Below are 23,752 nucleotides of genomic sequence, written 5' to 3' on the forward strand. Positions count from 1 at the left end.
GTGTAAATCATTTTTAAAGGTATGGTTCAAAAATAATATTGAATTTTCATTTCGAGGTGAAATATTCCTGGGTACGTTTTCTTCAATTTCATTTCCCAGGGATTCATTTTTATTAACAACTATCCACTTTAAGCTCTTTTCATTTTGTTATATTTTCACATGTTTTTGTACTTTTCGAATGCCTTTTATGTATAGATTTTACTGTTTTAGCCTTGTCCCAGACCCAGACTTTCAATATGAAAATACATTTAAAAAATGCTAATTGTTAAGTTTAAATCTATAAAAGTCTAAACAAAGAGCAAAATAAACAAACCATTTCAATAACCATCAAACCATTTATCAAAATTATGACTGTACCACAACTGGGGCATCATTTCCACCACACCAGACAATGTCCCAATAATAATATATATATATATATTTTTTTTAATTAACCAAATTGTAGTTAATCAAATTAAATTAACTTCTGAGAGTGTGAAATATTTTTTAACGAGATTGTACTTTCTGAAAGCTCACAGTGCTAAAAGTGCCTGAAGAAACGACTATATATTTAGTGTATAGTTTAAATACTACGGAACCACTTAAGAAACACCTCCATCATTCAATCATAATGAGGTGTGATGCAAAATACAACAGTGTTCAGATGTGCAGTAGCTATTTGTGTTAGTTTTATTGGCTCAAGCAGAGTCAGCAGCCTGCTCCTATTCATGAAATAATAAAGCAACTCCATTCCGAGCTGGCTAACTTCAACTCTCTTAAGCCTAAATACAGCAAGCTCAATATTAGTTGAGGTATTTCCTCGAAAATAGATTCCTCTTCAGACACTGAAATAGCAAGGCATGGCGTCATTCAAACAGAGAGTGTGCAAAAAACCTGTGTATTTTGATGCTGTGTATTTTTCTCATTTTCTTCCTAGGCCGCCTCCAACTCCGTTTAACAAGAAGAAGACTGTGTTTTGAATGAAATACTGTAAATAAGAATATCTTAGCCTCCCCCTATGACTCTCATGTTTACTTTGGTGGCTGGGAGTCATGCCAATGAGAGGGACTAGTTTTCAAAAATAATAGACCAATTACCCGTGATCCGCCTCTGGGGAAGGTTTAATCCCGAATTACGCTCTGTATCTTGATAGAGTGGTAAAGACGATCAGTTTTCCACCAATTATTGTACATTGTTGCCAGCCTCGGGAGGATACTTTCACTCTGACAATTGCAGGTCTGTGTTGCGTAATTGTGGAACACCTCGCAGCCAATTGCTAATTTCTGTATCTCTGAAGGAGCTATGCTGCTTTCCGCTTCAATTTAACATTCACATAGTAATGTAAATCAGCTATGAATGGCACCAAGATGATATATATCTGATTGAATTACACTTAAGAATGCCATAGACAAGAAGAGTCAGTGACTGCTTGTCACTCAATGAAGTAGGATTTGGCTTGTACAAAATGAGGTCAGACGTGAGTGACTCTGCAACATATATAGCATGTACTCTTGACGTGGTGACTTATTGTCATTAGTGATGGCCAAGTCAAATGCTTTCTATGAATAAATGTTAATGGAGCATCAAATAGGAGAATGCATAAGCTCAGATGCATATTTTGTGTTGATAGCCGAACCAGTTGCAGCCTATAAAGTGATATTTGTTGTAATCCCTCCACAATTCCAAATCCAGTAAACTGAAGGGGAAAATTCACGAAACAATTGCGCCACTGCAAAACCCTGCGCCTTACAAACCATCCACAGTCCATTTTTACAAGGAGCAAAATGTGCTGATGTAAATTGCACCATGCAAATAGGTGGAGTGCAAAATCTCTGTGTGTAATGTGTAACTGGTTTGTGCTTATTGAAATTCAAATCACAGCCCCCAGTGGCCAAACCTGGAATGTATTGGCACATTTGAGCTTCAGTTTCTGGGTGAAATGTCACCTTAATTAATGATCTAATACAGTCAACAGGAATGCATGTTGTATTCCCCATACGCCTGACCCAAACCCCAACCCTAAACCTAACCATCACTGTGGTAAAAATGATATTTTAGAGTGAGAATGCATCCTAAAAAAATCACGCTCACCATTTTTTTATGTGATCACAATTACTTATTGGTTCCCACGGGACCAGAACCCCTCTTGCTACTTTCTCAAACTTGCTTCAAATTCACCACTCATTATTTTCACGTGCAAATGAGCTTTGCGGCAAACTCTTACTTTTTGTCAGAGCATTGCGGCAGATGCACCACTGCAAACTTCTGGCAAACATTTGTGGCGAATAGAAAGCTCATTTTCATGTGAAAATAAAGAGTGCCGTATTTGCGGCAAGTTTTCAGGACTCTTGATTTTTTTGTAAGGGCCGTGTCTTGGAGGTTGCTCAGAAAATGTTGATGGGCGATGGCACTTGGGGTTCATTTCAGGTTGCGTGAACTTTCGGAAGCAAAATGTAGATTTTGTCGATTTCCTATCTGACCATGTTGATTTTCTTTTTAAATGTCCACAATTCGTGGTGCGATCAATGCCAATTATGTGCGCTTCTAATTTGCGGCTTTAATGAATTAGTTGCTAAAACAATGCAGAGGACACTATCTTAGTGAAATCCTCCAGAGAGATTTTTTTGAGAGAGATTTGTTGCCTGGATATGGTCAAAGGACACTTAAAGTAAATAATTTTTACCATTTACTACCATAAACAGCATTTTAAAATTGAGCTATAGCTAAAAACATATCTATCTTCTCACTTCTCACTATTTGCTTTTGCTAATGCGTTTTTGGTTAAATATGTCCTTTGTGCCCTGTTTGTGACTGGCTCAACCTCTGCATAACGTTACGTCAATACAGAGCAAATTTATATCTTAGTCTTCTATCCTCACCTGTTTGGATTGGATTCTGGAATATTCTATATTGCCCCTTCCAGGACAGCAAACAAGTTGTATCTATCCCATGTTTGCCTGTGGCAAAATGGTGTTCCATTTGTGGTTGTTTACTATGTGTAACCATAAATGTCTTTCCTCTGTACCCCCTTTCAGTGCCCAAAATATTACTTCCCTTTACCTTCATACTTAAGAGAAGAGAAAATATTGATGGATAGAATATTACGGTTGCTGATGCTGCCACTCAGTGGGGTCAGATATTTGGGCGACTGTAAGACGCTTCAGAAATCCACTGCCTGATCTAGATGTGGAGGAAGAAAAAAAAAACATTGGAAAGATGCTGTGAAGCAGCACGTGATTGCCACTAAACAGACAATTTGGGATGGCTGGCCCCAATTTAATTAGGATGATTCACTGGCATGTCTAGTCTGTCAGTGCTACTTTAGGAGAGTGAAAAGTTGGTGGATCTTGGAGGAGGATTTTCTTAAAAAACTAGATAAGGACACCTTTGTTGTCTTATATATTTACACAGAACCTCAAAATGCAATGTACAGATACCTAGATACTGTACTTTACAAAGCAATTGTACATCTACATAGCCTATACTATAAATAGAAGCACAATTATTTTTGTGCTTTAGCCGTAATGTAAAACCTATAAGGGTAAAGAGAATAATTAAAAAACCTGAACCTGTATTCGCATTGCCAACTTGGAGTTCTAGAACTTGGAGTAGAGCTGGCCTCAAAAAAATTTTGAATAACATTTTGAAGATTTGATAGAGATTGGATTGGATTTCTGGTGAGATCAGACCGTTAAAATCATTGTTTTAGAAATTCATATCAAGAGGACCTTGTACTGCTATGAATGGCCGTTGAAAGCAAACCGTAGGAAGTGTCTGTGTCGAGGTACAACCGAGACATGAAAATACACGTCCTTCAGGTCTACCGCCGCGAACCAATCATGATGCCAGACGCACGGCAAAATGTGTTTATGCATCAGCATCTTGAACGGGAGTCTGTGTAAGGTCAGGTTCAGAACTTGCATGGCCTTTTCTCAAAGAATAGGAGTTGTTCGGGGCTCTCAAGAGCGACCCCTAGTGTCACTACACCAACACAACGTCGAGTGAGTGACAGAAGGGGAACTCTGATTCAACTGCAGTCGTGCACATGCGCAACTGTACTGAGACCAAACCAGGGTTCTTTCAATTACTTTTTGCCCATTTCGCCTGCTTGCATGTGAAGCGAAAAAGACATGTAAACGATCATTCACAGTTTTGATGTTACTGGTCATCGTGTTACTACAATAATAGACTGGTGTACAGTCTCATTTAAATGGTCCTCATATCAGAGTCGCAGCAGACGCGTTTAAGCTCATAATGTTAAAGTGCTCACCTGTTTCATTTTCCCTCTCTCTCCTCAAAAGTTCCCTGTAACTTAAGCTGTCTTGTCTAATGAGAAAAATGCAAATGTCAATAAAACTATCATATACCGTCTGCAAAGATGTGCATATCTTGTTTAACCAGATGTAATAAACCAACCTCACACAACTTCAACAGATCCAGCATCATGTGGTGCGCTCATTTATTTACCTCTAAAACACGTATTCTAACAGTCTCTAATCAACAGTTCCCAGATGTAATTTACTGTAATTCACAAACCTCACGAAAATCCAGTGTTTTCATTCATTCAAAACAGATGTCAATTAAGCCATTAACTGATTAGGCAGCAAGGTAGCAAGTTAGCTGCCTACGTTTTCGGATACAGCCCAAGGTAAAAGCGCAAAGGTAGACAAGCTCAATTTTAAAAGTGGATTGAACTATCTAATTTCGAAAAAAAATTGTTTACTTAAAACAATCAATTAAGTAAACTTTTATGCCATTTAAGTCGGAGCAACTTACATTTTTAAACAGTGAGCACATACAATATCAAATCTGGTGGTAAAGGTAGAACATACATGCTTTTGAGCATGATCAGTTTGATAACTGACCCTCCAACACACCCCTATTTGAAACGTTGTGCACCTCTGTGAAATGTAAATCAAATTTCACAGTTGTAAGTCTATAAAGCCAGGCTCTACCACAGAAAATCTGAAAATATGTGGGAATTTAAATTTTTGATTTCGACTCATATCTTTTATGATGTTATCCATTTGTTAAAGTTATGGAAAGGTCTTGAAAATCCTTGGGTCAAAATCTGAGGGAACCTTGTAAGGCTGAGCATTATGAACTTCACATTGTTGCGTCTGCTACTGAGTATGCCCACTGGTGAAGCATTGTGGCTGAAGACACTACCCACAACCCCCTGCTCTTGAATTTATTAAAGTGGGTTTGGTCAAAGTGTGTTGCTTTATTACTTTTGTAAATAATCTGATTTGAAATAATAGGTGTTTTTTCTCTTTATGTGTTTTTAATTATGTTTTGCTGTAAAAAGTTGTTTTGTTTAAAGTCACCATCAGGGTAATTTGTGTTCGCTTTGATGACATTTCTTTATTTATGCAGTTTATTCAACTTCTAAAAGTTTGAAGTTCTTGTAACCTACAACACCAAGTTAAACCAAAGGGCTGATAAATGATCTTCTGTCAAAATATAGATATACATATTATATTTGTTTCATAAATATTGAAAGTTATGGAGAGCTGTACTTACAAATTCTAGTTTATTGAATTTAATGATCATTGATATTTTTGAGTTAGCTGATCTTATTGTATTAATTTTATGAAACTTGAGATTCAATTGGAATTGTTAAGTTGGTAAAAATAATTTGCCTGAAGTTCAGTTAACTCAAAAATGCTTTGCAGATGGTTTCCATACTTTTTTGAGTTTACTCAACTTTTTATTTTTAAACAGTGTGTCTTATTGACTATGCACTGTATGTACAAGTGGTTTGATTCAGTGTTATTTGAGAAAATGCGATTACTAACATGGACATGCCATTCATGGTTGCTGTTCTACTGTGTGTACTATTATTTCCTTCTTCCAAATATACAAACAATTTATTCATGTGCAAATATATGATTAAAATTTAGATGACTAAACAGAAATCTGAAGAAACTGCTATCTACCATTTAATATACAACATATATTTTTACAATAATTTTTTAGTTTTGTGTGAAATTTAGTAAATATAGTGCTAAAAAAGAGTTTATTATATATATATTTTTGCAATTATATGAATGTTATTTACTATATTAAATTGTGTGAGATATCGGCATTGTACCGGCTGATCGACCACCATGCACTGTACCCACGGGTATGAGGCGGGGTCGGTTAGCACTGGGTGCAATTTAGGGATTTCAATGGGAGCTTCTCTGCCGGGAAACCCCCCACGGACCTCCCATTCCCTAGCACGTTTGTTTGCCCCAGCGAGTTCTGCGATGTGACCGCCGGCTCATCTCAGGGCGAGTTCGCGGTCGCTGCTCGCAAAGTGGATGAGCTTTCGATTACAGCATCGGAGAGTGGGTTTGTTCAGTCTGTTGCCATGCGCAGCTGACGGCCATGCTTGCCCGGGTGGCTGCGAGCGTCGGGATGGAGTAGAATCTTCTAGAATCCTAGCTTGGACAGTTCCACAGCTCTGCTGCTGATATAATGAGATATCTAAACAGCTCTTAATAGATCTTGTTATACCAATGTCTATTTATGTTTTAATGGCCATATATTCTTATATTCCTAAACAAAATGTCTCAATCAAATCTCTTTTTAATGAGATTTCTCTTTTACTCTCAGTTCAGGAGATTTTTTTGTTTAAAATAAATCCTATTTCAGGTATATTTCTGAAATATATGTATGTATATATATATATATATATATATATATATATATATATATATATATATATATATTACCCCCACCCAAAAGCTCAGTGCCATTCTGGAACTTCTAAATTCGAAAAATTAAATGGCCTATGAGACGCTGGTCTCATTATCATATCCAAACATGGCAGTGCACAGTTGAGTTGAGAGTCACTCAACCTTTCAGTCATAAGATAAAAGAGAGTCTATTCATTTCATTAATTTTGGCCGGGCCATTTTTAATTTAATGAAACCCTGCCTAGTTACTCTGCTGACACAAGTATAATGTGTTGACTGATGTGTAAGGTAAAGGCTAAATGTTTTGGGACAAAAAAATCTAATATTGATTCAGTGCCTAAAATTTGTGGTAATGTATGTCAATGCAAGTTCTACAAATTTTCATGTTTAGCCATGAGATGTTTATTCATGTCTCTTGATAAATGCATTTTCATATGATTACAGAATTTTCATATTTGGATGAACTATTCCTTTAAGAACTATAGTGAGGGAATGCATTAAATCAAAGAAATTCCATCCAGGTCTATCAAAGCACTTCAGACATTAACACCTTCCCCGAAAGTGAAATTAATGCATAACAAACTACACGGTAATCATTGTTGACAAACAATCAGTGTTGCGGCAGCCTCCTCTATGGCAACCCCCCAGCAGGTGCCACCCTAGGCGACCACCTAGTTTGCTTATGCCTAGAAATGGAGGGAAGTATCGATTTTCAGATGCAGCAGATGACTTACTTCTTCTAAAACAGACATGAGTAAATTATGGCCCGAGGGCCAGATCCAGCCCTCTTTTCTGCTCAAGGACCACTTCGTGTCCATTCTTGAGCCTGCTTGTGCTGTTTGGTGCTACTAAACTCGCCCGTCAACCTTCTTCAAATATTTGTATTTGTGTAATTCATAAATATAAAAATATGACTATGATAAATGATTACTGCAAGAGTTAGATTAACATACAGATGTAGCCTGTTTTATTCAGTTGTGTGCTGAATGGAAAGCCAAGCCATTTGCGGACAAACCGTTGACCTGGCCTGCATCATTAGCACGCACGGCTGTGGCTCAGGTGGTAGAGCGGGTCGGCCACTAATCGCAGGATTGGTGGTTCGAATTCAGGCTCACATGACTCCACATGCCGAAGTATCCTTGGGCAAGACACTGAACCCCAAGTTGCTCCCTTGCATGGCAGCTCTGCCGCCATTGGTGTATGAATGTGTGTATGAATGGGTGAATGTGTCACAGTGTAAAGCGTTTTGAATACCGATAAGGTTAAAAAAAAGCCGCTATATAAGTGCAGACCATTTTACAATTTTTGCGATAAACATTAAAAGTTCTATAATTTTCTATTTTCTATATTAAAACAGACACCTGATGTAGAGAGTGTTAAATTGAATCATAAATTACAAGGGAATTATAGAAAGAAATCATTTATAATTATGCTCAGTCTTCTAATACCTGACAGAAGAGTATCTACCTTTGTAGAGCAATACAATACTTTAGGCAATTACAGAATAATCCCATCAGTCACATATACACTTCAGAAAATTGTGTACACAACTATTTCTGGTCTTAAAAGATACAAGAACCAATTCAATGCAGAGCACGGGCACTAGCCCCTGTACCAAAAAACTTTGCATACCCCTGTTCTAAACATTTTGACAGATCAAAATTTAAATATATATATATATATACTTTTTTAGAAAACTCAAAACTGTTGGACAGAATGCCTACAAAGTATCTGGAGGCCTTACCGCTGACAGATCTGTTCTTTTAAATTTGGCAATTTTTTTAATTTTCTCCACTTTTCCAATCTGCTTGGACCCACAATTGCTGTTTGCAGCTATATTTTTAAATAAATTTATGAAACACAAACTTTACCCTCAGCAAATCTTTTTTTCTTTTTTTTTTTCTTCAGCAGACAGTACAAATAATACAGGACAAGCTAGAGAGAACGAGATTAGTAAATGACGCTTGGCTCTACTGCTTTGCCAGAGCATCTACACTAACTCTAATGATCACTTAATCTCTGAGTTTTATTGCACTCTTGTGGCAGAGTGGATGTAAAGAGGTATTAGACTAGGTATTTCAGTTACCAAAAACCATGTGGAGAGCCAAAGTACAAAAATTATATAGAAATTGTGATCACATTGCATTGTTCTTTTTGTTTACTTGGCAAAAGCCTTTGTTGGAGTGGAGTATGCACTGATGTTAAGAAAGATAAACATAGTCGATTTATTCAGAGTTTAACATTGGTTTTATAACTGTCTCACTGATATATGAGGGTGCAGGTCTATTCATCATCAGTGGAACAAAATATGTGCTTTTGTCATTGCTATCAAAATTATAATACTGATATTAAGTTACGGGATACAGTATATTATCTCCCATGACCAGGTGTGTAAAAACACTTACATGTAGCAAAATGTAAGCAATGGCTTTAATAACAAGGAAAAACCTCTGCCGACTGAATCAGTAGTGGACTAAACAAGCATACAAGCAGAAAATGACTTGCCTTTCAGCAAACTAGTCAGGACTACTTGGTCATACTACATTACATAACCTTATCAATCTAAAAAAAAAATAATGAGTTAATATATATATAGAATATGAATACGTTTGTAATGCCCATTGCATTATCTACATTGTGCTTTCTTTTTCAATATAAGTTGTAAATGTTGGATCATGAATAATTGGTCATCAATTACATATGGCAATCTACTCTTGTGAATGCAGCATGATACATGGGTGTCTTTTTTTCCCTTTTCTTTCTTCAATCAGTTACACAAAATTGCCTTGAAACTGTGAAATAAGACTGTTAAGATGCCATATCATGAAATGTTTTCTATAAGCTTATTGAAAGCAATTGCCACATGTTTTATATGACTTGATGTTGGAAAAGACCATCATGGACCGGATTAAACAGGAATTGACACAAAAATGCCCCTAAATTCAGAATGTGAGGGCAAAGCAATTGCCCTTGTAATAAATTACACTGTTTTATTATTTTTAACAGCTGTTTTTATAATTGGTCCAATTGATTTAATTTTATAAGCAATTGGTAATACATTCTCAATCTAATTGTTCAGATTGAGAATTGATGTTCCAAGTACTTGGCATGAAATGATGCCACATAGTAAATGCATTTAAATGGTTGGAAACGAATATGCCTGAAACCTGAAAATGAACTCCAGGGGTCAAGTATTGCCTCTTAATAGAAAACGTTATTTCTGACACTGATAAGTGAAATTATTGTGTGTGTCTTTACAGGTTGATGCTGATGATGTCCTCACAAAGGAAGAACAAATCTATCTTCTCTTCAGTGCAAAGCGAAAATGCGAGCGGATTATCAAGTCTAAACATAAAACCGGGGGTGAGTTATAAAGGTTGTGCTCTTTTCTATTTTTCTTTTTTCCAAAAAGCCCTCAAGGTTTCAGACAGCATCCAGAATTATCCACTTCTAATCTCACTGAATAGACATCCACCATCTCAGAGCACTACCTGGAGAACAATTATTGTAACGTCTAGTGTAGACACAGGATAAGACGGACAAGAGGTGCGGATCCAAACGCGGTTTTATTTAACATTTAATAAATAAAAGGGTAAACACAAAGAAAAGTCCACGATGGGAAAACAGGCAACTGAAAACACAATGAATCAGATTACACACGAGGGAACAAAAACACAAAACAGAACTAGGAACTCGGGTAAAGGATACACAGATCAGGCTTGACAACATACCGGATACAAACAACGATCGACAGTGATTAAACAAAGAATCAGGGTTTAAATACACGTACAAAGTGGAGACTGAACGAGACACAGGTGAAAACAATGATGAATGCAGGCAGTGAGGGAGACCAGGAATTGTGGGAAATGTAGTTTAGACAAGGACAGTGAAACACGGGGCGAACAACAAGGAAAACGCGACATGGAGCGTGAACGGTGACGGGTGAAACGGAAAACGCGGAGCAGACCAGGAAATATGACATAAACGTGATAGTGCGACAGAGAACACAGGGCAGACAACGGGGAATCGTTACAATTATCTTCACCCTCAGGTCATTTCAGCATCGTTGAAATGACGCCTTTGATGAAAGGAGAGGTTGTCAATATTTGTGTCTTTAGGGATGTGTGCTGGGGTCAGGTCTGAGACGTAGAGGTGCTTGACTGCAATTCAGCAAGACGCCACGTCCAATCACATTGACACTAAGATGAACTGACATTGATTAAGTTGGAGCTCCCAGCAAAAGTCCATCAGACAATGCCAAAGCCAACAGAATGCATTCGTTTCTATTACACGGTCTCAATTGTCATTCTTTATGAGATAAAAAGAGAAAAAACAGGCAGCTGCCCATCAGCTTCATGCTTTTAGAAAACACCTGGAAAAAACTCTGTAAACCATGTATATCTCTGACATTTTAACTGTTTTTCATTTTAGTCTTTAAAACAATTCTAATTTAAAAAATGTAATTTGTAGTGATAATAACACAAACCCATCATGAGCTCATAGGTTATTAAGAGATTGTATAAGTATCTATAGGAGCCACAAATCAATTTGATTTCAGCTTAAAAATTTTTTTTTTAAATTTTTTATCCTAAAGCGAGATCCACCAATCAGAGAAATCATTGTTATCATGGCAATTGTGACCAAATAGATCAGCAACGGCTACCTATTACCATAAAGCAATGTGGATGGCAATAATTGAGCAATAATCTCCCTACGCTCTCAAACGCATTTTTATATTTGCATTTATCCAGATATATTTGCAACAAACTTCAAATGTATTGTGGTTAATAATATATTTATATTTACAATGGTTTATGAGATTGTAGTTCATTCCCCTATAAAAGATGTTCAGTACACAGACTTTTTATTTACTCACCTTTTCTGTTAATTGGAATGCCCAAATAACAATGCGCTCTAAGTCCTTGTGGTGGCGCAGTGACTCCCCTCAATCCGGGTGGCGGAGGACAAATCTCAGTTGCCTGAGTCCTCTAGGGGGCGATAGAGTTACCTTCAAAAATCTGTGCCATTAAACTGAATGTGTTATTTTTCAGGTAAGTTGCTATAAATGTAGGCTTTAACTTACATGCTCAGCAGATTTCTCTTCAAAGTGTCGCCATGCAATTACAGTAGTAAAAAAAATGTCTCACTGTAGAGGAGGACAGTTCACACTAATGTCCGCTATAGCACCCCTTGTAGCAACATTGAGAATGCATCACATACTTGTGGTCTGACACACTGGGGAATGCAACAACGGACGAAATCAAGATTGTGAAGCTAGAAGCGTCAATATGCGCATCTCATTTGGCAGACGCTTTGGATAAAAGCGTCTGCCAAATGCATAAATGTAAATGTAAATCTCATCATGTGGCTTGTTGAGCGTGTTACCGCAGAGACATAGTGCATGTGGAGGCTTCACACTATTCTCCGTGTCATCCACACACCCCACCGAGAGCAAGAACCACATTATAGTGACCACGAGGAAGTTACCCCATGAGACTCTACCCTCTCTAGCAACCGGGCCAATTTGGCTGCTTAGGAGACCTGGCTGGAGTCTGAGTACACAGTCTTGAACCATTGTCCTTATTCCAATTTAATTTCCTTTTTTCGTTGTTGCTTTAAATCACAGTTATAAATGCTGCAATTGATCTCGAGCCATTATCATTGTTTTGATAATGGCTTAGAGTTCTTATTGAAGAACTTTTCACATGCCTTTTAGAGAAAATTAATAGGAAAAATATCTCTAGAACCAAGGCTGTTGCTCTTTATTATCATTGAACAAGTACAGAATTTATTTGTAGTTCATATGCTACCTTCAAGTCCTCCTGTGAAGTTCCTACTTGCAAGCCCAGAAGCCTTATTCACAATGCTTTTGTCGAAAGGGATGCTTTGAGCAATTTCAAATTAATTTCTCTCTTTTTTAATTCTTGACAAAGACAAAAAGCTTTTTTGTACTAATGCAACAAAATGAGGTGTAAAGGATATGCATTTGCAATGCAATTGATAATTGAATAATTTAAGTATTTGATCCTTATTTGCTACTATAGGGAATGATGGCACATTTTGTCGCACAAGCCTGTCACCCCATAAACTCGGCTAATTAAGTCATATTTATGCAATAGTGATTAATAGTGACCAGTTTCAAACATTCAAAATGAAAACTTATGACCAATACCAAAGTTATCAGTTTCCCACTGATAATTATAATACTGTATGGCGTTGATGTGCGCTGGTAAATACTATCATTCGGACACGACTTGAAGACTAGAAGCTAGAAATTGCAGCTGGAGTTCCTTTGAAGAAATACTGAATTATGGCGTCTTTATCCTTACCTACTGACCTAATGACCTTCCAGTGGTGTCTGTAAGATACATTGGCACTACAGTATCAGAAAAGGCTTCTGTGCAGCTTCAGGAAGAAAAAAATGCTGCTAAAAGTGTCCAAAAGTTTCCCCTGGAAAAATAGCATAGCACAACCCTGTGTAATCCCTTTTGGGTCATTTGCCACAGTAAATAGAGATCTGGGAGTAGTAGAGTGTGTGAAAGGGTGGGATATTTAAAAAAAAATAATAATTTATGGTAACCTCGGTTTCCTTTCACTGTGGTCACTGTTTGCCCTGGATGATTGTCTCCAAAGTGTTTTTAAATAACGTTTTTTGTTTTTTTTTGCTGGCCTATTTTCATAGCCAGACTGTCTTATTATATTCTTCTCATTACAGGCTTATTTTACTCCTGTTAAGTCACTGTTGTCTCACAGCATGAAACGGTTAAGGATGTTTATGTGTGAACGCAAGTGAATGTTAAGGAATCTCGTATTCAGGCCTTCGGCAGTTTGTTCTCACACAATGGGACTGTGCACTAGACATTTTCAGTTTTAGGTTAAAAAATAAATGAAACATGACATGGCTGCAAATACATTAGTCACAGAATGGATTTGAACATGAAAACACATTTTAGACACCCCGTTCTTAAAATAGTTGCTCATGCTCACATCTGATCAAATTACAGGAACATATGATTACGATTTTAGATGGTTTTCTCAATAAGTAATTTTATAGAGCAATCCCTGTAATTTGGTTGTGAGAAAAATAACATAAGTATGAAAGTATCAATTGATTAACATATTTTTACAGCTTTTATAAATGGTTAATGTTAGTTTATAAAAATACAATTATACATTGTTACACCATGAGAGTTCATGATGCATTTACACTGCATGCATTAACCTACAACTTCTTTGAAATGACTGTTAACCAATATTTAAAAGTGCTTTGAAGGTGTTGTTCATTGTAAGTTCATAATTAATGTAGTTAACTAATGTTAATGCATACAACCTTATTGTAAAGTGTTACCATATATACTCTATATATTATGCAGCATTTGTTACAATGCAGGGCTATTTAAAGTGAAATAGTGAAAACAAAAAGGTGATTAAAAGAGTGAAAAACGAATGTGAATGCTAGATATATTAATATTTATAAGAAATATCTGACACATTGTTTCTGCATCTTACGGTGTTGACACATAATCAGTGAAATTCAAGGAAAAACACACATTTTGTGAGAAAATGGAAGCATGTGTGTATGTGTATGCGTGTATGTAAGTAATGCAATTCGTCTCATTTACTGTCGTAACCTCCATTCCCTGATGGAGGGAACGAAACGTTGTGTCGATGTAGTGACACTAGGGGTCGATCTTGAGAGCCCCAGACACCTTCAGATCTTTGAGGAAAGGCCAATGAGAATGGCGAGTAGAATTTTCATGCCACTCCCCCTGACATACGGGTATAAAAGGGAGCTGGAATGCAGATTCATTCAGGTTTTGCACTGATGAGCCAAGACAAGGTCCTGGCCATTATAGTTGTGTAGGACAGCCTATGGCAAGAGGGACACAACGTCTCGTTCCCTCCATCATGGAACAGAGGTTACGATAGTAACCGAGACGTTCCCCTTCTGTCACTCACTCAACGTTGTGTCGATATATTGACAATAGGGGTCCCTATACAAAACGCCACATGGCATGCCGGATTGACATCAAATTGTGCTTTTGTGTCAGCATCTTTAACGGGAGTCTGTGCAAGGCCTGGTTTAGAACTCGCAGGTCCAGGATTGGCCGCAACCCATCGCCCTTCTTGGGAATGATGATGTAAGGGCAAACCCCTTGCCTCACCTCGCCCGCAGGATGGCGGTGCTCTAGTCCTTCACTGACGTGAAGTGAACGCTGTGGAATTGAATCGCATAGCCGAGTCGGATGGTTCTGGCCAACCAGCGTGATGATAATCTCCGGGCAAGGGGCACTAACGGAAGGATTGCATCCAACGTTCCTGGGTGTGGGGCCTCACGACGAGGGGAGCAGAGAGTGCCGTGTAGGGGAGTGGCGCTGCAACCCATGGTGACCGCACTGAGGGAGCCCTCGATGCGCTTACCTCCCTCTGCGTGGACTCGAGACTCGTCACCACTGGCCAGCCGGGGGTGTGGTTTATGTGATATAGCGGGGCACGTGAAGGCGGTGGGCCGCTTTTGTGAGACTGTCTGTGAGCGCTCGGTGTCCAGTTTCCACAGGGGCGGCGACCGTAGGTACCAGCGGTGTGACCCGAGGAGAGAGGAACTGTTTATTTTTTTTGACAATGTGGGTACCGCAGCCCATACGGGGTCATCCTACAGGCTTGGGAAGGGAGTGTTGGGTGACTCCACTAGGTGGTGGGCACAGGTGTGCTGTGATCGCCTTATCCACCAGGGGTATCACAGCTTTTTTGCTCATTTGTAAATGACTCAATGTGAATGTAATGTAAAGTAATATTGTATGGAAGCATTGTTTTATTTACAGTTACAATACAGGATGTGGTAAACATGTGGCAGTGACTGTGTTTATGCGGTGACTGCAGTCTAGCTTAATGTAGAGTTGTTCTGAAATAAGCTTTGAGTTGATCCAGCAACAGTGTGAAAGCATGTGTTATGATTAGGGGTTTAAGACACAGTAGACATTCATGTGTTCTATCAGAGCCACTGATCTCAATGCAGCAGGACACTGATGCTAAGCAGAGCTCTGGCACATTACTTCTAATGCACATGGAGTTAATGTTACCTTGTCTGAGCTTTGTCATACATAATGCCACCTGACATCTCTTTTGTGTCACGGCCAAGCTGGACAACTGTGATTTTCTTTTTTTTTATACTCTTACAAAGTAATTTTCACTCTCTCTTCTACTTCGCTTTGCAGTTCTTGAATATTATATTTTTCATCAGGAAGTGGATAATGAATGACAGACAGGAATAATTCTAATATTAACTAGATAAATGTGTGTGGTGGAAAAGTTGGCACCACTGTGCTAAGGTGTTATGCAGGTGTAGCTGTGCGGTTGCTGGGGTGTCCTTGGTAGTTGCCAGGTCGTTGTTTACTGGCTTTGGTTAAAACGTCCAGCAGGCAAGAATTGTTCCATCCAACCATCTTCAACCGCTTATCCGAAGTCGGGTCGTGGGGGCAGCTGCTCCAGCAGGGGGCCCCAAACTTCCCCATCCCAAGCCACATTAACCAGCTCTGACTGGGTGACCCCGAGGCGTTCCCAGGCCAGTGTGCAGATGTAATCTCTCCACCTAATCCTGGGTCTTCCCCGAGGCCTCCTCCCAGCTGGACGAGCCTGAAACACCTCCCTAGGGAGGCGGCCAGGGGGCATCCTTACCAGATGCCCAAACAACCTCAACTGACTCCTTTCGACGCAAAGGAGCAGCGGCTCTACTCCGAGTTCCTCACGGATGACTGAGCTCCTCACCCTATCTCTAAGGGAGAAGCCCGCCACCCTTCTGAGGAAGCCCATTTCGGCCGCTTATACTCGTGACCTAGTTCTTTCGATCATCCAAGAATTGTTAGTGCCTAATAATTTACTGTACGTTTCCACCGTTCACAACACTAGGGAACGGCTTGCTCTGCACCACTGTCAATCCCACAATCCAATTCACGAGTGTGGCACTCGGCTTCTATTGCAATGAATTGAAAGCGCTAGCTTGGCTTTGCTCACAACACATGAGTGGAAACGTACAGTTAGAAAAGTAATAGAGCAATAGAGAAGTTTAATTATATGGTTAGGGTTTGTTTCAGATCCCTAACCCTAAAGGCCGAAATATTCTCTTATAAAGTATGGGAATGCAGACGCTTCTAGCTTCACAATCGTGATTTCTTACATTGTTGCATTCCCCAGTGTGTCAGACTGCAATTCATAATACAACGCAAGTATGTGATGCATTCTCAATGTTGCTACAAGGGGTGCTATAGCAGGCATTAGTGTGAACTGTCCTCCTCTACAGTGAGACATTTTTCAAGTCAACTACTGTAATTGCATGGCGACACTTTGAAAAGAAATCTGCTGAGCATGTAAGTTAAAGCCTAGATTTATAGCAACTTACCTGAAAAATAACACATCCAGTTTAATGGCACAGATTTTTGAGGGTAACTCTATCGCCCCCTAGAGGACTAGGGTTTGTTACCGCCACAGTATCACAAGAACACACGCAAATATGTTCAGCTGGACCACACACTGGTTCACATCTTCATTCGCTTACTTGTAAAGGATGTTTCTTAGCAAAACCTTAGCAAATACTACTAACTGTAAAATAAAGATTTGGGGATTTTAACACTTTGCACTGAAGTATTTGAACGTTTTGGAGGCTTATGATTAAAGTGGTCAAAAATTATAGAATCATCTAAATCACCTTATATTTCCTAACATCGTTTTCTTAGAAATGTATTCACAAATTGCATTCAGCCTTGTTCAGAGAACAAACCCCTCTAATAAATCTGAATCTCTAATACGTGTCATGCAATCAAGTAATAGCACTGCAGTGTTAAAGAATGATTTATCAAGTCTACGCACTGCATCTGTAGTGATAAAATTTGTGCAGGATCTTGGTTGTTATTTCTTGCTATAAAATCTTTGCTCTGGGCTTTGTGTTGTCAGACTGGTGAGTCAGATCGGACCTGTATACCTGATGATACTATGCTCTTTCTGGTGGCTGTTTTTCGACCCCTTTTGGAAGAATGCACATGTCTTTCCGATCATAGAACAGCAAAAGAAATCAGGCTAAGCGTGTTACCTCTGAGAGAGTGTGTACGGTGTCTTTTTTGCAGTTTTATAAAGTGAAATGACCAGATATTTTTAATAGTTGCAATGCAGTTTATATCTGGGTTGAAGGTGCACTCAGTAATTATTTTCTCAAATAAAAAGGTAATTTATTTTAATTTGGAACATATGTAAAAAATCATCACCACTCGCATGAGACTCTAGTCATGTCAGTAACCTTATGAAAACTGTTTTATTCTACATGGAGGGGGTCCCCTCATGGGGGTGGCCATGTTAAGATCACATGACCAGCTGAATATTACTCGCTTAATCTCAGTAACCGCCCTGTTATTGGACACTTTCACTAATGGATAAAACAAATCTTTGCCTACTGTGAATATTACATTTGTACATTGGCATTTGTAAATTAAAACTGTTGTGTTTGAATGATGCTGCATCCATACCACTAGGTGTCAGTGTCCAAGTCCAAGACGAGAAATTCAAAATATTACTGAGTGCACCTTTAAAGTCTCATTGTAAGGCTGAAAATCTTAGAAAATTCACAGTTTTGAACCAATATGAATAAACAGATACAATTTATACAAACATGGAAAGTGCATTTTAAACCATGTTTCTAAAAGATTCATCTTGGACATCCTTATTTGTCATTGACCCATTTTTATTGGGATCGTTTTGTTCTTAAGTTCTGAGATTACTTGCTTTCATTGTTTGGCTCAGCAATATATTTTCTCAAGGTCTTTTTTAAAGCAGGTCACACCATCTTTTTTGCTCTCAGCTGTAGTACAATGTGCATTTCAGCAGCATCTGGGATTTTAACAGTGTGTAGCATGTAATCTTTTCTCCCCAATATTGGATTTACACTGTGCATTTTCCGCATCAGAGGACTAAGATGTTTGACTCTCGTTCGTGCTAACTGCTCGTCACTGTCAAAGCAATGCTCACATTCTGGTGTTATTGTGGGCTATTGCCAAGGACGTTTCTGGCCCCATTACAAATAAATGCATGTCATAGTGCATTAAGTTGATTTCCTACAGTAGTAGCAGTAAAAACAAGTCTATTTTCGAGAATTCATGATCAAAAGGATACAGCTGCCTGGTATATCCACAAGCCTCTCTGAGTGAGGAAAAACATTGGGCATGATTTAGCTGCTGGATGTTTTTGGCTGTCTCCCGATGCCTTGCCAGGTCTTTTCTAGTTTTAAATTTTTAACCATAGCTATATTATCAATAAAAACAGTTAAAGTTTATTTATCTCCTTTTCATATGTTCACATGTTTTTACTGATTGGATACTGATCATTAAAAGACCAAGTCTATATGTCCATGATGCACTCAAGATGGACAGCTATCCTCATGATGTGGTTTGAGAAACAATATGCACTCAAGTGTAAATGAGCCTGGTAGGTCAGGGCACAAACTTAAACTTTAGGTTGCTCCCCCTATACGGAAATTTGGGAGTACGAAGACGACAAAGAAAATGTAACATAAAAACTGTTGCCTTTTAAACTGCAATCATCAAACACATTTTAGAAGGGTTGTTGATAATTATATAAAAATAACGTGTTAAAAAATAATTACACAATTAAACATGCCCCCTGACCCATAGGGAAATTCTGTAATAAAAGTACATATTTTACAAGCATCGGAGCAATTCAAACTTGCAGTACATGTAACTTTGTGTTTTTACTGTGTCAGCAGGGGGCAGTCAGCGCGCCTCAACAAACCTCAAGCAGTACAGCCACAGAATGAGAGCAGGTCACACAGGACACATTCTTGACAGGTTTATGAAGCACAACAGAAAACAGGGGCCTCGAGATGCAATTATCAAAATTTTGACTACTTTTAACTTGACACAGCATCCTTAAAGAGTGCCGTTTATGACACTGAAAACCACTGAGACTTATCAAATGTATCCGTCTGATGCAAATGTACATAGACGGCAATTACAAATAGTGCAGACGAAACAGATTGACAAACTCAAATGCAAAATTTGCGGTCTTTATTTAGTGGACTTTTTCAGCAAATATTAATATTTGATTAGTTGTGCTTATTTTGATTAATTATTTGCCATGTTATTTAATAATTTTATCACAAAGTGCATCATTTTGCCGCCTGGAATTAGCATCAACATAGAAGTGAACATTGTTGTATTTGGATATAGTTCGGAAGAAGTTCAAATCAAATGTATTTTTGTTTTTACAGACACACATTATATGTAGTAGAATGCACATAACCAATCAAATAGCAATCCAATCGATCAAGACGCACTATGACTCTCTCCACTAACCGTTCAGCCAACTATTCTTAGACCATTGGATTGGTTGTGGGGTTTTGAGGTTGTTTGCATAGCAAATAGTTAGTTGAGTCAGTTTTATCTATTCTAGTCCAGGATGGAGGTGGCGGGGCCCAACCTCAAGTCAAGGCTAGGTTTCATACCTTGCTGCACTGCAAATCTCTCCTATTTGTTATTATTGCACGTTTGTGCTTCGGTTAAGACCAAGTCTCCATGGCGGGGCATGAACAAGGTTTTCATTGAAAAAGACACTGAGGTTTCAGCCTGGGTCGCACAGTGAAGGGATGTGGCTTCCACAAGCCTTGAGACTTTCTGGTCTGTGTGTGAAAATAGCCTGACGCTCAAACTTTGTGGTTAGGGTGTAAAATAACACCGGCGTATTGCTATAAAAGCTTTTATATATCAAAAGCCCAGCACAATTCGGGCCAGGCATCTTGAATCTAATGTGAGAAGGGGCAAGAAGATAAATATTTTTCAGAAACCCCAAATGACATCATCAACCCACAACCTCATCAGATAAGATTATAGCTTCCATATAACCTTGGAATGCTGGAAAAGTGTATATGAGATGTTTCTGTGAGGAGCTATATCTGAAGCCAGTCGGGTATTGATGGTGGTCTGTGGGTTCATTTTCTGTATGCATTGTAATTTTGGAAACATGACACACACGGCGTTCTCCCTCTTGGGCTAGCGTTCTGCAAAACAGGCCTGTTTTCAGAGACTCTCCTTTAATTAGATTCGCAAAAAAGTGACAAGCTGGTCTCCAGGCTCATAAAATGCACTCCATCATATCCTTTGATTTTCCCTCTGAAAATCTTTAATTACGGGCATAGGAAAATAATGGATCTGTAGTATAGCCATACACTGTTGAGTTTTATCCTTAACTAGTTATTTGTGGCAAGTCAGGGACAGCTGGTTTCAATAACAGTGACTGGAAGCAAAGCCATAAATATTTGCTTTGCCAAAAAACTGTGGGGAAAAAAGGGTAATTTTCTGCCTTTATCAGAGATCTGTGTCCTTCACAAAGAAACTGCTCAAATGTAAAAGTGTTTAAACCATGTGAATGCACCTAAATGCATTACCTTCAATCATTTAGACACTTCATTCAAGATCTTGTCATTGATATATTAATTCCAGATTGTTTTTCATTTCTTTGTCAAAAATGGGTATTATTCATCATCACAATATTCAAGTCTGTCTGACGCATCATAAATATCCTTTTTAGCTTGTTTAGGAACTTTGACCTTTCTGTGTGTTCGTGTTCAGTGGCAAATACAAGCCCACAGCAAATTATGATAAACCTCTCACTTTGCTTTCCGCTTTGCTACATGTGCCGTGTCTTTCCTGTGTGTTAGCAGAGTAAAACCCAGGGAAAAACAGTCCTAAAAACTTGAGCATGTGATCATCCTCCATAGCGCACAGATCTGTTTCGTACATTCTCCTAATTTCACTGCACCACAGTGGAAAAGGAAACCATTACCACACCGACTGGCCTAGGACGGCACAGTTTTGCGACAAGGATTGTTTGGCCCGATGGTTCCCTTCTGGTGCATACCTTACAAAAACTGAGAGTTCACTTCATATTTGCCGCAAATTTGCCACTGATAATTTTCACATGCAAATGAGCTTTGTGGCAAACTAGCATCAGATTGTCCATTGTTGCCAAAGGTTTGCCAGAATTTTTGTTAGTGTAACGCTCACTCTTCATGAATTTGTGATGGATAAAATCAAGTTCCGCCTTATTTTTGTCATTGAATAACTTTTTTTTTTTCACTTTGCAATTTCAAAAGTAAAAGTGCAAACTACAAACTAGCATAGAGAGTGTGTCATTTTCATTAAGACAGAGCCAAATTAATTGTATCAGAGTGTTGAAAAAGCTTGCTGTCCGCATTTCTCTCCATCACTCTCTCCGATGGCTCTTTCCTCAGATTGTGGATGAGGTTTTTCATGTACTGCTGGAGCGGGTGGGCGAGTTGGGGGTGGGGGGTGCTAGAGGAGTAGAGTTCCCTTTTTCTAAATGTCAATCCTGTTTTGTGTCGTAGAGGGTTACTGCCTGCCAGAGTGGGACGGCATCGTGTGCTGGCCCGAGGGAGCTCCTGGAAGGATGGTGTCCACTGCCTGCCCAGAATACATCTATGACTTCAACCACAAAGGTGAGGCTCATGCCTAAAGCACACAACTCTCCCCTGAATATAATAGATGACCTCAAGAATGCCTCCAATATTATTTGTTTTGCAAAATCTCTCTGCTTTCCTCTTAGCAGATCATTGTCAAGGCAAAATTTTAGAGAGAAACATTCAGGAATTAGGGCTGTTAAATAAACTATTAAAGCTGAAGTGTGTCATTTCTGCCACACTGGCCATACTGGCGAACCTCTAAAATATTCAGTGTTGTCAAACAGATTCCATAAAATTCCTCTGTCTTCCATCGGTCATACAAACTGATAGTCCCACCCTAAACTCACACCATTGGTCAAGCCAGTGCTGCTGGCTACAGAGGAATATTTTGATAGCACCACAAATCCATAGTGTTACTTTTAGGTGAAATCAATCTACAAATGGTTTACTACAGTTGACTCTGCAAATCTACTTAAATTCTAAAAACAAAAATAATTAGGTTAAAAAAAATGCATTCATTCCTGTACCAACGTTACCTAAATTTATCTTATTAATCTACTTAAAATCAAATTAATTTCATGAGATGCTGATTGATTCATTTAAATAATTACAATTAATCGCATATATCAATATTTGCTGAGAAAGGCCCTCAAATAAATACAATATATATATATTTAAATATATAATATTCAAAATAATTAAAAATTTTATAATATATATAATAAAAATTATAATTTAGGTCATTCAAAGACAGATGAGTGGCAAAAGAGAGAAAATACAATACAAAAAGTTTCTTTAGAAGAAATTTGCTTGTTTTCCTTATCATTGACCTTTAGCCTATCACTGGCCAACAGTCCACAGTAATCTATTTTGCTATATATATATTAGGGATGCACCAATCCGATACCTGGATCGGTATCGGCTCTGATACTGAAGCTATTAGATGGATTGGGTATCGGTCCAACAAGCCCGATCCAAATCCAATACTGTGTGTTAGTCATGTTCATTACTGTCATGCTCAAAAAATTACATAAAATAACCATTAAAACACAATTAAAGTAGTTCATATGACTCATGTATTTTATTCAGACTCTTGAAGACGTATGATAGCTCTGTGAATCACAAAAGGCTGTGTTTAATAACAAAATATATAAAATGCATGCGCAGCTCCAGCGCATTAGTGAATGGTGCTGCTCTGTTTTCACACACGCGTCTATATTTAGCCTTCACAGCGGTGTGCAATATTTGAGCACTACTCATGAACATCATATCAGATGTAGATGCTCAATATTTTGGTTCACTTATAATTTGCATTTAGAGCGGCACTGGAGGTGCTTTTTTTTTTTCCAGAATTTGAATAAGAAGTGAATTAAACTACTGTGAACTCTCTTACAAACAGACACATACAGGACTTCCTGGAGAGTTCAGAATGTCAAAATAAAAGCATAAGGGTTTAAAAGTTAAAGGTGCACGATTGAGATATATTAATGTATATTACTATTATAATATATTATTGTTTGTTTACAAATTATAATAATATTTAAGTTGAATGGGTTCCAAAAAATTATTGTGTGAATGCAAAGTGAGCTGATATCTTACAACTAAATTAACA

The 23,752-nt window shown here is 38.3% G+C and overlaps 1 protein-coding gene across 1 annotated transcript in view; it reads left to right on the forward strand.

The window, feature by feature from the left end:
• pth1r (parathyroid hormone 1 receptor) overlaps positions 1-23,752 on the forward strand; it is an 80,109-nt gene that overhangs the window by 35,459 nt on the left and 20,898 nt on the right. The window contains exons 2-3 of the mRNA XM_052129028.1: positions 9,923-10,025; positions 22,066-22,176. Of these exons, the coding sequence (XP_051984988.1) occupies positions 9,923-10,025; positions 22,066-22,176 (214 nt within the window). The remainder of the gene's footprint in view (positions 1-9,922; positions 10,026-22,065; positions 22,177-23,752) is intronic.

Source organism: Xyrauchen texanus, chromosome 6, assembly GCF_025860055.1.
Source record: "Xyrauchen texanus isolate HMW12.3.18 chromosome 6, RBS_HiC_50CHRs, whole genome shotgun sequence".
NCBI lineage: Eukaryota > Metazoa > Chordata > Actinopteri > Cypriniformes > Catostomidae > Xyrauchen > Xyrauchen texanus.